Raw genomic sequence first — 15,783 nt, 5'->3', positions numbered from 1 at the left:
TTTAATATTAATAGTGGTAATCTGTTGTTGGATACATTCTTGTAGAATCAGAGTATGCAGTAGCTCATTTGTAAGAATCTATTGCTTCTTCCAGGCTAGTAAGCTTTTGTGTGGCCACAGGCACACTATGTCCCCAGCCCCGCCAAAGGTATCTTGGTTGGAATGTCTGGCTTCCCCTGCACTCCTAGTTTTGCTTAGGGTTGACGTAGCAGAGAAGTTCATTTGGATTTAGATATTTGAAGAATGCAAAACACTGTATCAAAGGGACACATATCTATTACTAATTCATTCTCCACCATGTTTCCCTTGCTTTTCACTGAAAAGGCTTTAGCAGTTCACCAGGAGGTGAACTGTGTGCGCCATTTTATTCCAGAATGTGAGCAACATCTCCAGGAGCTGAAGAAACAGAAGGAAAGGGGCTTGCTGTATGGTGTGCCTGTCAGCATCAAGGACCACATTGCATATAAGGTGATTCTATTTCTCTGAGTCACAATGGTTATCTAGAGTTGGGTGCAGATGGACCAAAGTAGGACTACTAAACGCCTAGGGCAGCAAATCTGGGATTCATATAAGAAAGCTTTGTAAGATTATGGTTAGAACTTCAAAACAGAGCAGAACATAAAACTGTTGACCGTCCAGCTATTTGATATTGCAGCGTATACTGAGATGGCAGTGCAAAGTGTGTTATTATTAAGAATGCTTTCAAGTTGCACAGAATTCTTTGTTAGAATACCTAGCAGAAAATGCCCATAAGCAGGTTATGGTGTTGGATAGTTATCAAAATACAGAGCTAGTTCAGAGTTTTGTTTTAGAACTGTTTCTCTAATAGTTTGAAAAACAGCCACAACCACCCAGGCATTTAACAAGCTCCTTTGCTTCTAGGGTCATTTATCAACATGTGGCTTGGTCCAGTCACTTGGTGCCTTGGCAGAAGAGGACAGTGTGCTGGTCGAGGTGTTAAAAAGACAGGGAGCAAATCCATTTGTAATCACCAATGTCCCACAATCCTTATTGAAGTAAGTTGCATATGCTTTTTTGTGTACTGGTGCAAGTCAACCTTGTGTACTGAATCAATTCACTCTGACTTTTTAACAAAATGAAATCATACATGTAAAAATTTTCACTGACTCAAAATGTCAGATCCTGAGGCACATTATTCATTACCAGTGATGGGTATGAGATAGGTTGATATGTACCATGTGAATACTGTGGGCACCCAGGCTGGCCATTCAGTTCCCTCCAAGAGTGATGGAACATTATCAACTCCCATTGTTCCCTAGAAAGTCCCACAGTGCTGCCTGCTCTGGGTGGTGAGCAGCTGGAAGACTTCTGGAAATGGTAGCTTTTTAATGGAGAAAGAGAAGATTAGCAAGCTGGAGGAAGTGTTGGACAATGCCAATGTCCAGCCAAGTGTAACGTGACCATCTTTTCAGATGGCGAATCTGTGTTTATTTTGTTCCTCCAGGAGTTTGCAGTCATCTTTGACACAAAGAGTAGATAGTAACAGTGTTTGGGGTTTTTTAAATTGGGTTGTTGCTTTTGTTTTGATTTTATGTATTTGTTATTTTATGTGAACCGCCCTGAGACCTTCAGGTATAGGGCAGTATAGAAATTAAATAAATAAACTGATGATGATGATGATGATGATGATGATGATGGTGATGTAAAACAGGGACAAGCCTTTGGCTCTGTGTCTAGCATAGGTGAGAGGGATCTGGGTTGAAGGATCTTAAGATGCAGCAGGGCAACAGACATTCAGATGAAGCTGCATTGAGTGCTAGTCAGGTATCAGGTTGCACTGAGGCCTCTAGCGAAGAAAGACACATGGGTTGCATTGAACTAATTTTTACTCAGAGTAGACCCATTGAGATTAATGACCATGACTAATTTAGGTTCCTTAATTTCCATGTGTCTCCTCTTCACAGTAAAAGTTAGTTGAATACAACCTATAATGGCCATTCCACTATCTTTGCAGATACAGAAGTCTGCCGTTATTTGGATCTGTCAACCATTCTAGCACCTGGGTAACAGCCCTGGTAGCCTATTTTGAAATGTAGCTCTACAATGGAATGCATTCTTGGAAATTCCAGGCTAAATTAGTATTATGAGTATTTTTGCTCTTTCGAATATGGCCAGTACCACAGTTCTGTTGCTTGGGCATTAAAAAAATTGCCTAAATTCAAGGGTGGTATATCCTATTTCACCGTTTGAGGCTTCTGCGGCTCAAGGTGAGTGCCTCACCCTGCCTTGTCAGTGGGCCGGGCCTGCCTAAACTTGTTGCCAAGATATGGCTGCTTGTACCTGCCCTCTGTTTTCAGCCCATTATAGTCTGGTTGATGGCACATGTTCAATACAGGGTGATAGTATTTTGTATGCTACTTATCTGCAGTTCCATTGTGAGTTCAACAGGCATCTATTTTTAGCAAGTGCATTGATTGCCTTCTAACAAACAAATGGGTAACTGCTGTATTTCTATCGTCTTGTAGCTATGACTGCAGCAACTCTACTTTTGGCCAGACAGTGAATCCTTGTGATCATAAGAGAGGCCCTGGTGGATCATCTGGAGGGGAAGGTGCCCTAATAGCTGCAGGAGGGTCCATCTTGGGATTTGGATCAGATTTGGGTGGAAGTATCCGTCTACCCTCTAGCTTCTGTGGTCTTTGTGGGCTGAAGCCAACAGCAGGCAGACTGAGGTATGTACTGATAATATCGCCTACTGTGCAAATGAATGGCATTCGTTGCTACGAAGCATGAAAATTCTCTCTCATAATATAAATATTGGAGACCTTGTTCGGAAAGATGATGAATGACTTCCTGAGTAGCTCTTGAACTTCTTAGGGGAGTGATCTGCTTGATGGCACAGTTTAAAAAGTGTGGTAAACCATAGTTAATATTTACTGTGAACTTGAAGATGCTTCAAGAGTTGGTGGAGCTGGACCATGGTGAACCTTTCTTGGGCAGTTGCAGTGATCTTCACTCGAAGATTGTTCTGATGTCACAACTCTTATACCATCAACTCAGTCTTTTGATTATGTAGTGCAGTCTTAATTGTAGATATGATCTGTGTTGCAAGATTGACATGGGAAGTTTTTGAGATTGCAAGATCCTTGCATCTTTCAGACCCCCTTCTAAATGCAAAGCCTTTTCTGGCTACGTAACTCAAAGATCATAATCTCTGTTCTCATCCTGGTGCTCTGAGGGTCTAAGCAAATTGGCATGTGCAGCCTTATCTCCCAAGGAATGTGGCTTTCCTTTAATCTAATGTTAAACAATCTCTTCTTTATCACTATTAGACATTGGAACTTGCTTTTCCTGATTCTGGTAACCTTGCAGAACCATCTTTCCAAAAAGTCACTCATCCTTCTCCCATTCCCACAAATTATATTGATTACATTAAACAATAGCAGGACTAACAGTATACATGGCTATATTCACAAAATCTTTAGACAGTTTGTAACATAATATCTGACTTAATAAGGTGTGTTATGTCCACACTGGGGGTTATAGGATTTTTCCTTCCAAACAAACTTTGATGTTAAGCTAAGGTGTGTTTTGGCTTATCTGTTGTTGTTTGTGTAAGCAAAACACATAATTATCCCTGATTCGGATGCCATGGTAAGCCAGGAATCCTGGTTAAGCATGGTTTAAAGCCATAAAATTACTCCCATTTCTATCTGGTGTGGTTTTAGCATAGCAAATGCATGTGAATATTATGCTGATTGCAATACTCAACAGACATGCCAGCCTCTCTCAAATCCCACAAATCCTTTTCCTTTTAAAAATATTTACTGTGCATAGTTCAGCTTATAGTATAATTGTTGTTGTTGTTCATTATTATTAATCACCTTACACACAAGCATCTCAAGGTGATGCACAATTAAAAAAAGCTTAAAACCAGTTAAAAGTGCAACAACAACAACAACCCAGCAGATATATTTAAAAACTAAACACACACCCAGGGCAGCAACCCATTTATGCAGCTGGGGAAGCTTGGCAAATGGACATTGATTTCGCCTATCTGAGTGTGAACTAATTGACTCAGCAGCCTACATAAAGACAATTTTCCATTATTTGCATAAATTTGCTGCTAAGACTCCAATTTCTTGCGGCCGACGGAGCCTCTCACATCCCTTCTGCATTGAAGGTATACCACGCAAAAGTGGTTTCCACCCTCTGTTATGCTGCCCCGCTCTGGGCCCCAGGGTCCAATTTAACATCACTGGGGACATTGCAGAATCAGTTTCTCCGTCGCCTTCTGAAACTCCCCATGTGTGTGAGCAACACAGCCATACGTCTGGAGTTAAGGATCGCATCATTGGAGACTGTCATCTGGAAGCGAGTCTTTGGCTATTGGCTGTCCAGCTGGCATAGGCTTCCCGACCATTACCTTTTTCAGTGCCTCTGGTGGGACGTCTTTGTCAATCCGTGGGTAAGAAAAATCCATGCCAAACTTCTGAGCATCGGAATTTCCCCAGCGGACTCCTTAAAGATGAACTTACACTCACCCAAAAGCCTTATTGAGCAAAGATTAGCGGACATTGAAAATCAACACAACCTCGCCAGGGGTATCACGGAATAACCCCACCACTTGGCCTTCCATCATACATGTCATCTCTTTCATCAGTACCACACCGACGTGCATTTATTCGTGCAAGGTTCAATGTCTTTCCATCGAACCTGCTGAACCACAGATTTTCCAAGGGTTTGGTGTCTCCGCTATGCGTGTGTGACGGGGAAACTGTTGAATCTCTTTCACATATAATGTTCAACTGCCCCCTACATAGCATAGCCAGGGCTAAATTCCTGGGTCCTGCTTTACTGCGCTTGGTTGGCAGGCCTGTTGAGTCACACGCCGCACTGCTTTTGCAGGATACAGATCCTTCTGTAACACTGCAGGTGGCGAGATTTCTGAATGCGGTTATCTCACACTCAAAAACCACCAAAAAACAACAACAACATCAAAACTAATCGGACTGTTATGATGAGAGTGCATGTCGGAGTTCGTCTTCAGTTTTCCTTTTCTGTGATCCGTCCCTTGGAGCTCTCCTGGCCCCAAGCTGTCACTTGGCTCTGCTCAATGACCCACCCTTGCATCGTGGTGTTCACCTTCTGTTGTCGGATATATCTGTTTTTATGTCCCTGTGTTTTTATGTTTGTACATATTCTATGGGCTAATAGCCGTAAATAAATTGTAATGTAATTGCTGCTAAGAAAACTTCTTCTGATAAATTATTGTGTATGTCCTTTCTTTCAGAAGGAAGGGCAGGATATAAATTCAATTAATAATTGGGGAAATCTATCTGATTCAGCGATAGTGAACTGATTTCATTTTTTCCCCTCATTGAAGAGGTTAGGTTCTGTTTCATTATTATTCTTGTATCTTTCTTGTCACAACTAACCACAGAATAAAACCTCGGATGGTTTCATTAGGTCGTGAGAGTTATTTATAGTCCAAAACATCTGGAAGGCACCAGCATGGGGAAAGTTGGTTTATGGCATTGCTTTCATGCCTGGTAAATAGCACCTTTGGGGCAAATAGCTGGGGGGCGATTTTTGACAGGAAACCAAGGCAGGGCCTTGATATGGCTTAGGGCTCCACAAATGCTTTTCTTTCAACAAAAGTAGCCAGTCTGAGCATGCAATGAACATAATGTGTTGTTTGGGTGGCCATCCTCCAAGAAGCTGGCAGTAGTTCTGGTGGCAGCAGAATTGTCCATGTATCAGATTTACATTTTTCCCAGCTGCATGTTCTGACATTTCTCTGTTCTACAGCAATTTAGGAGTAAGGGGCCCCATTGATGGAATACTCACAGGTAAAGGACCTCTTCCTTTTCTATCCAAATTCAGAAAGATCTGAAGGATCACTTTTGATTGAATGCAAAAAGTGCATGTATGTGCTATGGCAGATGATCATTGGGTGGGTGCTGTGGTTGAATATGTAGTTGAAAGACACCTTTCAATCACATTGGTGGGGTGAGGATATGATCTCCAAGTGATGTATGTTGGGTAAAAATTAAACAGTGTCTGGCCCAGGTATCATTCTAGCTTGAAACTTATATTGTTTTTGACTAGCAAGTTAAAAGCGGAACCTGCTCTCACTTTCTATCACCACCATACTTCAGTTGGGTTCTTCACCCATTTATTTGGTGCAGTTGTATGTTCACTCATTCATTTACCCTTTGCCTTTAAAAAATGCAAACTTTAAAAAAAATGTTTAGGGATTAAAATGCACTTCTGTCGTTCTGTTAGATGGTCATCATTTCATATCTGACAACCCCATATCCTATGGGTTGTGCATGATGTGCAACCATGTTCACCTTCTCTTTTCAATTGAAGTTCCAGGAACAGTGGGCCCAATGGCAAGGGATGTGGAAAGTCTAGCTCTGTGCATGAAGGCTCTCTTATGTGATGACATGTTCCAGCTGGACCCCTTTATTCCGCCTGTGTTTTTCAATGAAGAGGTACATAAAAGATTACATTGTGAATTGTTCAGTGTGTGGGAATGTTTTGGGTGATGTTTTAGAGAACCCCATTGCTCCTGTAGCTGTAGACACTGCTCCTGAATTTGGTAGCCATTGCCAGAGTCATTGTAGAGAGCGCCTTAGTAGCAACCCATGTTGCATTAGGAACTGTCTCCCCCTTTCCCTACTATTAATTTTACTCGTTCTGCATTAACTTGATTCCCCGCTTTGCTCTTTTGCTCCAAAACTTCTCCATACACTGAAAGTAAACAGTTCCATAATATAGCATTATTATCCTGCTCTTTCATACATTGAACAAATAATGGAGCTGTGCCCATGAGTGTTAAGCAAGCCCAAGCAATTTTATATAACAACTTTCAATTTAAAGGATATGCTCTGCTATAAATTTCAGTTCCTGATAACAATTAAGGGTTTGGTTTTTGTGTCCTTGAACTCTGAGAATACTTACTGCTTGTTGGGATAAAGCATAGAGAGAGGTGTGTGAGTGTTTGTAGAAACTACTCTACTGTGTACAGACATTGCTGTTCACATTAGTTGCTCCTCCCACTTTTGACTCTGGTTCTGTACACCATTGGTATGTGGCCCCCAGAAGATTTCCCAGAAGGAAATGTGACATTAGGATGAAAAGGGTTCCCCATCCCTGGGCTGAAAAATGGTGAGTAGCCCATGATAACCCAATAAGCTTCATGGCGTCATGACTATTCTGAATCTCCCCAATCCCAAACCAACACTCTACTCTAGTGCTCTAGTTTAACTGTTTATGCAACTGCTGGTTTTGGTAGCAGCTCTGTGATCTTTGAGATATCTAGTTCAATGTACAGTACGAAAGCAATTTTCCCCTGCCACCAATTCTGATTTCCACAAATTGATTCCAAATCTATCTATCCATTGATGATATTACCTGAAGGTTCTCTCTCTTCTCTCCTAGGTATACTCTAGTTCCACGCCACTTCGGATTGGCTATTATGACACTGATGGCTATTTTTTGCTCCCTCCCTGTATGAGGCGGGCTGTGCATGAAACCAAGAAGCTTCTCCAAGAAGCTGGCCATACGGTGTGTACCTTTGGGACTGTTGCCCTTTGCATTTATATAAGTAGCCAAGTACAAAGAAAGTTAATTGTAAGATGGTTGGCTCTACTTACACAGCACATTCAATCCAGTTCTGGAAGCAGTCTATAAATGGCTATTGTTAAGCGCTGAGGACAGAATTCTCAGCCTGCAGAATACAGTTTTATTGGAAGTTGGTACTTTGGAAAAATCTAAAAAAGGTCTTTGTCAGCTTCACGATGCCTTCCATTTTGGGGTAAATAGCGTTTCAGAGGTAATTAATTCCCTCCTGGCTCTCTACAGTACCGGTCCTAACTACACACATACTTGGATAGCTAATTGAGAAAGAAAGACCAAAAGAAATAGAAGACATTTAATGTAAATGCATTGTCACCCTAAGGAATGAATTCAGTTTGCATTTATTTATAGGTGGACTTAGCTAATTCTGCAGCAATACATGAACTGAAACACAGCCATCCTTGAAATTTGCACTTCTCTGAATCTTGCAGTGCAGTCCTCCAACCAAGTCATCATCCTGTTCTCACAGGGGCTAACCAGTTGCTTATAGGAAGCCCACATGCAGGACCCAAGCACAAGAACACCCTCCCCACTTGCAACTCCCAGAAACCAGTATTCAGAAGCACACTGCCTCGACGGTGGAGGGAGAACATAGGGAGAAATTGTGGCTGGTTGCCATTCATAGCCTTATTATCCATGAATTTGTCTAATCCAAGATGGTGGCCAACACTGCCTCCTGTGGAAGAGAATTCCATAGTTTAAATATGCCCTGTGTGAAATAAGTACTTTCCTTTGTCCGTCCTGAATCTTCCAACATTCAGCTTCATTGGACACACATGGGTTCTAGACTTAGGAGAGAGGAAGAAACACTTTTCTCTACCACTATCTTCACACCATGCATAGTCTTCTACTGCTCTATGATGCTGCACCCTTAGTGGCAGGGGAAGGTGGTGGAGGTGGACTGTACACTACAAAATTGGCTCATAGGCTCCTGTATCTTGTATGTCTTGGGAAGGAAAGATGTTCTGTGCATGTGTCGGCATTCCGAGCAGACAAACAGCAGATGGGGAAAGATCTTGACCTCTGTCTGGAGCAGAAAGTTGGGATGTGCTTGTGAAAGAAGACTTTGAGTCAATGAATTGGCACCTGATACTTGCTCAGTGACCAACCCTTTTTTTGCAGCTCATTCCCTTCACCCCACCTTCAGTGGACTATGCCATAGATGAACTTTACATCAAAGGCCTTTTTGCTGATGGAGGCTCAACACTGTTGGCTATGTTGTAAGTAACCGTGACTCTTAAAAGACACTACAAGAGAAGAGCAAAGAGGAGGACAAGAACCCTAATCAAATAATGCTGTCCAGGTATTCAAAGCATGGCTGGTTCAAGACATTTTGCTGCCTGAGGGTGGAGCAGCCAATGATGTCACTTCCTGCCACATAGTACGTCTCAACCTTCAGAGTCAAACTCTGAAGGAGTCAAATTAGTTCACTGTTCAACAGTACTGTGGTAAGGGACTTGCCAATTAATACTGCATTCTTAGCATGGTAAACTTCCTTGAAATATCCTGTCAGAACAGATTAAAGGGTCATTGAGCCCAGCATTCTGTTTTCATAGGAACCGGCCAAATGCCTCTGGGTAGCCCAAATGAAGAACATGAGGGTGATATCCCACTTCCACTGTTGCTCAGCAAGTTGTATTTTGTCTCTGGATGTAGAAGTTGCATTTAACCATCTGGACTAGTAGCAACTTGGTAGTCCAGTCCTCCATGAATCTGTCTAACCCCCCCTTTAAAGCCATCTAACTGAATAGCTGTAGTCACCACATCCCAGGAGAGCAAATTTTGTATGTTAATCAAACAGCTATCTGACTTTTAGAAGACATCTGAAGGCAGCCCTGTTTAGGGAAGTTTTTAATGTTTGATGCTTTATCGTGTTTTTAACATTCTGTTGGGAGGCATCCAGAGTGGGCAGGGTATAATTATTATTATTATTATTATTATTATTATTATTATTATTATTATTATTTTCATCATCATCATCATCATGCTGTAGTACATTTTTGTGAGAAATCAATGTTTTCTGTGTAAAAGAGAACTGGATTGCCCTATCTCACCGTCCTCCTATGTTGCCTTCCAGTGAAAGAGATATAGTCGACCCATGCTTGAAACCCCAAGTGGCTCATCTTAGAATCCCAAAATTCATGAGGAAAGTTTTGGCCAAGTTTGTCAAGCCCTGGGTGAGTCTTGGACCTCTTTAGGTTTCATTTATATTACTAATCTCGTGCTGCTGCTGCTGCTCCAGAGAGAAGTTTAAGAACAGCATTTTTGAAAAATGTTCTTATTATAAAATGTTGTGTGTAAAATGAGAAATGAGCTACAATGGGTGTGTCATTTATGTGCATTTCTTCCACTAGAGGTACCACAGAAGCTATTTAGAGTTGATGTATTCTGAGATATTGTAGGGCCTGACCATTTTACTTAGATTGGGAGTGAGGAAACTTTAGCCCACCAGTTGTTGCTGACCTACAATTCCCATCACCCTTAGCAACCATGGTCAATAGCTAGGAATGATGGGAGTTGTGGTTCAGCAACATCTGGAGGGCCAAAGGCCTGCTTTAGGAGGTTATTCACTTTTAGGTGGTTATTTATTTTTGTAAATAAATTTTGTATTAATAATTAAATTATTATTAACAATAAATAATTAATTTCTTCCATTATTATCTGGGACAATCACCGTGCCAACTCTTATCACTATAGTTCAGGACATGGTGGTATTGAGGGGTGGGAAATATTGTAAAACTAAAGGGACAGAGGTTCTGATGGTAGGCACAAGAAAAGAAAGATAGCAGATTTGTCAATCTAGTACACAGAAGGAATGAAGCATTTAGCAGCTGGGACAGAAATAAGAATAACAGATCTACCAAGTAACTGGCTGTTAAGACTCTGTTCCAACTTCAGTTTTGAAATGAAGGGAAGTCCAGGTGGACACCTGGTTTGTTCATCCCAGGCCAGATACCACTAGTTCTATCCTCCATCATGCTTAGTTTAGGAGGTGGTAGACCTGCTGTTGGAGTCAGATAGCTTATAGAAATCTGTAGAGCTGGTAGACGGGACTGCAATGGCCCATAAGCAAGAGTAGCCTCTGGCTAGTATATTTGCATATAGTAAAGTTGATCTAGAAAGAAAGATTTATAATGTCATCCGTTTCCAAGAATGTATATATGAAGGGGGGGAAATCTACTAGTCCTAATGGATCCAGTTTTGTTTACATTCTAGTTTCCAAGACTGGCCAGCCATCTCAATGCACTGTGTGGAGTAAGGTAAGAGGTGCAATAGATTCTGACAAGCATACATAAATGAGGCCTGCGCAAGATGTAAGGGATGGTGCCTTACATAAGTTGGGGGGCGTGGAGGTTGATTTCGCCAACCTCCTTCTGAGCTAGATTTCCTGCTGCTGTAGTTAACTCAAAGTCTTATCAATATTGTTCAACCTTGAGCTAGTATGATTTCTGATTTAGCAGCACTTGCTTGTGGTACTCCAGGAATGAACATTGCCAGGTAACACTGTGAAAATCAGGAACCCTGTGGAGCTGGATGTGAGGTCTGAAAATAAAAGGCATTCGTTCTGTTAAATAGAACTTTGATGCTCTAGAATGTGGGATAATCATAATCTGTGCAATAAGGATGTCTTGGTCAGCCTCAAACTTGTCTTGTCTTAGGTACTTATGATCTTGCTCATGTTTATGATCTTGCAGTGACAGTCTTCTGTCATTTTAATATTATCAGCTGTTTATTATGTCTTGCATGTTTCAGGTCTGTGAATTGTCTGTGGGAGCTGAATGACAAAGTGATGGTAACATTTTTGTGTGTGTGGTGGTGGTGGGAGGACAAATAAAAAGCAAAGCTTAATCTGGGCTGAGAAATCAGTTTTAATATAGAAACTGTGCTATATGAATTTCACTCCAAGGGTTGCAACCAGTTTTAAGAGTAGTGCCCATATCTCTGTGAATATATTATTGCATGCCTCCCCAATCTTAATGCAGTTCAAGATTCCAGGGGCTCCAGGTGTGCTTACCCATTCCTTTAGGAATGCGGCACAGTGGAGAAGGGGGTGTCTTTATGATATACGGTTTAGTTTCACATATATACAACTCGAGCTTACAGTGGAGGGTTCACAGCACTAACACCCCAAAGGGCCTCTCATAGCTGCAGCCTTGGATTCAAACAGAAATCAGCCTTCAGCTTGCTGCCTTTTCCAGCCTGCAACCTTTCTTCCCCTAGGTCACATCATAGCCAACCCTAAAGCTCTACTTCAGACACTGGCTTTGTCTTCTGACACTGAGTTGAGGAAGGGGTCCCACTCATTTGCCACCTGGCAAGCTGGTCCTCTCAATCCTCCAGAGAAGTTGGCACCTCTGTGTTCTCCTTATATGTTGTTGTAATTAACAATTGCAACACTTGGGAGACACTCTGTCTGGCTTTCTGAGAGACTGTTTTGAGCTACATGTTTTAAATGTTTAACAGACAATTGTATTTTAATATTTTGTTGGAAGCCGGTCAGAGTGGCTGAGGAAACCCAGCCAGATGGGCGGGGTATAAATAAATTATTATTACTACTATTACAGATCTATCTATACACATCTCTACAAATCAATTTGTTACAAGCTAATCAGACTGGTAGTATTTTGCACCTGCTTCAACCCAATTTGGACAGGATGCAAATTGGGCCAAATAGGTTCAGAAATCAGTCAAATCTGGTTCACAGCCCTACATACTAGTTTTGTCATCTAATCAGGGTTTAAATTTGCACTTTAGCAACCCAGCGGGTTGGGGAGGGAATATGACCTGTAAAAATTTAAATGACCAAGGCCCAAGGTACCTGAGAGACTCTTACAGACACCTCCCTCTTACAGCTGCACGCAAACTAATTCACTTTCAATAGAGATATTGTATGCAGCTTAATGGATATATCTATGCATTGGAGAAATGTCACTTGAAATAAGGTGGATTATGCTGGCAGTATTGTTCTCAACAGATAACAACCCGTGCAGTTTCCAGACTCTTTCTAACTGCTCACCTAAACTCTAACTTGCTCTTGCACTGCACATTCAGGCTTATCGTAAAAAGTTTGTTGACCAGTGGAAGAAAAGCAAGCTTGATGTTGTCCTCTGTCCAGTTCTGGGGCCTGCCTTTAATCTTAGATATCCCTCAAAACTATTGGGTAAGCCTCATTATTCACAGAGTATGTATATTTCAATCACTTTTTAAAAAAATAATTATGAAGATTATTGAATATCTGTCAAGAAATAGGACCGTTCTGAAATAGGACTGGACTTGCAGTAAGGCCCAGAATCTGTTTTTGCCATTCTCCATTATAAGCCAAATGGAGAAATAGAGGCACTGAGGTAGTGCAGCTATTCCTGATTTTCTGGGATGGGTCTGTAAACTGGGCCTCGTTTTCACTAATGTGGCTAACCTGTTACCACTTCAGGCTGTAGGTCCGGGATAGTTTTCTCTTTGTGTATGTGTCGTTACTTCTTGGATTCCATCAGACCACTTTTTCTGCATATTCTTTTCCTCCAGCTGCCATCTCGTATACCATGCTGTACAATCTTTTGAACTTTCCTGCTGGAGTTGTGCCAGTCAGTACCGTTACAGAGGCTGATGAAGAGGAGCTGGGACAGCACCGAGGACACTTTGGTGACCCCTGGGATAAGAGACTGAAAGAGGTCTGTCTGGATTTAAGCGGTTCAAATACATTGACTACTTCTTGGTTATGGACTGATATATATATTATTTTGAAGTTGATGAATTGTAAATTTTGGATGACATTCTACTACTAATAATACCACATTTACTATATTCATTAGCCACATGTTGCGGCTGTATTTGAGAAGATTATTCTGTATTGCAACACAGGGGTTTGGATTTAAGCGATGTCTGAGCTGAACATTTCAAGTTCAGTGGCTTTCAAAACTTGGATTTTTATGTCAAACTGTATGATCCCACAATGTGGCATTTGATTTCAGAATTGAACTTTGACATCAACACCTGAAATTGTCTATTGCATAAATGAGTTAAGATGATATAACATATAAATTTAGTAAATAAATACTATTGCAAATCATCTATCAAAACTGTCCAATACTAACTGCTATAAGGGCATGAATGATGCAATGCCATCATCATGTTCAGCTTTTTCATATCCCTCATAAGCAACATCCAAAGATGTGGAATTGAAATGGAGAAACACTGAGCATGATGATGACATGCCCCACATCTGCTGCAACTAAACAGTTACAGGAGATGTGGATTTGGGGTGGCCATGCATTTAAGGTTAATGTTGTTTGGACCTCGGTTGTTAAATGGTGACTGCTACATGTCGCTTTGAAATACTGTCTAGTACTGCATGTCACCTGTGAAATACTGCCACACGTTTATTACTACTGCACAATCATTGGCTGTCAGATGATGATGCCAAACAGCAAATGTATATACCCAGAGGATATTTGGAGAAGGAACAATTGCAAAAGGACATTCATTATACAGTCGTACCTTGGAAGTTGAACAGAATACGTTCTGGAAGTCCGTTTGACTTCCGAAATGTTTGACTTCCAAAGCACGGCTTCTGATTGGCTGCAGGAAGCTCCTGCAGCCAACTGGAAGCTGTGGAAGCCCCGGTAGACATTCAGCTTCCAAAAGAACATTCGAAAACCAGAACAATCACTTCCAGTTTTTTATTGTGTGGGAGCCGGAATGTTCGACTCCCAAGGCGTTTGGGATCCGAGGTACGACTGTATAATGTTTTGATGCAAAATTGTTTCAACTTTAGGTGAAATACTGTACATGAGAAATAGAGAATCATAGCAACATCTCTCTGATCCCAACTGACTGCTTCTGTCCTCTTTCTTTAAGGAAGGAAGAGTTTATGACAGGAGACTTGAGACAAGAGTTGCAGGTCTAACAGCGGCAACATTCAGGACTGTGTTCATTTTGTAACAGGAAGGGGGGTCAAATTACAACATTTTAAGGCAAATAATGCAATCCTTAAAACTTGTTCATTGCATATTAAGTGACCATCAGGGCACAAATGGTTGTCTGAATCCATCTTTAAGCAAAAGACAGGGGATAGCAGCACTGGTGAATTATTTGGCTAACAGCCCAACTTACCCTGAACATTGACTACAGTTCAATGTCAGAGAGCTGTCCTGATGTTCCCTGTCCATGCAGACACACAATAGCAGCTTTTTAAAAATGTCTTTTGGCCAATAGCCCCCAAGGCAGCAGAGAGAGAGAGAGAGAGAGAGAGAGAGAGAGAGAGAGAGAGAGAGATCAGGAGTCTACCGTTTGATAGATGGGCAAAGCTTGATGATTGACCTCAGCTTGTCTTCAGAGGGTGAAGTCTGTGACTGTAAGTTTTCTGCCTTATTATGCATGCTTACTTGGAAGTAAGCCCTACTGAAGTCAGTGGGATTTACTTCAGAGGAAACAGGCCTGTGCATCACTCTAGAAAGTTTGAGACCCAGAGCCTAAGCATTCCCAGTAACTCTGCTTTTTGAACATCTCTTGCAGGCTGTGAAAGGTGCTGTGGGGCTCCCTGTGGCAGTTCAGTGTGTGGCATTACCATGGCAGGATGAATTATGCCTTCATTTCATGAAAGAGGTGGAGACGCTGTCCCACCAAAGGAGACTGGAGAAAGCCATGTGAGCCTAACAGAGAAGATCATTAGCCACTAAAGAAGGTAGTTGTCTCAGGGAAGGAATCTTGACCATCAAGAAAACATACATTTGGTTCCAGCATTTCCTTTGAATTACATTTTTTCTGCAACTGACTGAAGAGGGATCAATAGTAGGCTGATTTGATTAGCTGCATACTGCTTTTGTATTCTATTCATTCACAGGGTATAAGTTTATCCAGTATCTAATATTATTTCCCCTCTCTTTTTACCATCACCTTCTTTCTACAAATGAACACAGGAAATCGCCTTATACTGGGTCAGATCATCAGTCCATCTAGCTCAGTCTTGTCTACAGCAGCGGTTCTCAACCTTTAAGAGCATGAGGATTCCTTTCAAACCTCAATTTTTTGGGCCCTCTCCCATGCTAATTGTTGTAATGTTAGGCTCCATTAATTGAGAAAATACAGAAAACTGTTATGAAGTCAGTACACAAGAATGTTTTTAAATGAATTCACTTTTTATTCATTGCAACAATAAATATATATGTTTGAAAAATA

At 41.3% G+C, this 15,783-nt stretch overlaps 1 protein-coding gene across 5 annotated transcripts in view; it reads left to right on the top strand.

Moving 5' to 3' along the window:
• The window catches only part of LOC310765094 (vitamin D3 hydroxylase-associated protein-like), a 20,656-nt gene extending 4,873 nt beyond the window's left edge, over positions 1-15,783 (top strand). The window contains exons 4-17 of one of the 5 annotated variants that reach the window (XM_083619630.1): positions 325-468; positions 883-1,016; positions 2,487-2,693; positions 5,773-5,813; positions 6,337-6,461; positions 7,411-7,536; positions 8,731-8,828; positions 9,686-9,785; positions 10,825-10,868; positions 11,362-11,401; positions 12,661-12,769; positions 13,132-13,277; positions 15,121-15,289; positions 15,525-15,783. In XM_083619630.1, coding sequence (XP_083475756.1) covers positions 325-468; positions 883-1,016; positions 2,487-2,693; positions 5,773-5,813; positions 6,337-6,461; positions 7,411-7,536; positions 8,731-8,828; positions 9,686-9,785; positions 10,825-10,868; positions 11,362-11,401; positions 12,661-12,769; positions 13,132-13,277; positions 15,121-15,255 — 1,449 coding nt within the window. In that variant the 3' untranslated portion in view covers positions 15,256-15,289; positions 15,525-15,783. Of the gene's footprint in view, positions 1-324; positions 469-882; positions 1,017-2,486; positions 2,694-5,772; positions 5,814-6,336; positions 6,462-7,410; positions 7,537-8,730; positions 8,829-9,685; positions 9,786-10,824; positions 10,869-11,361; positions 11,402-12,660; positions 12,770-13,131; positions 13,278-15,120 lie in introns of all 5 variants that reach the window. The other 4 variants (XM_083619629.1, XM_083619631.1, XR_014549442.1 and 1 more) reach the window with 4 other exon arrangements.

The sequence above is a fragment of the Podarcis filfolensis genome (genome assembly GCF_964270895.1).
Source record: "Podarcis filfolensis genome assembly, chromosome: 6".
Taxonomy (NCBI): Eukaryota; Metazoa; Chordata; class Lepidosauria; order Squamata; family Lacertidae; genus Podarcis; species Podarcis filfolensis.
Note: the sequence above shows the minus strand (reverse complement) of the source record. Positions and strands in the feature narration are given on the sequence as shown.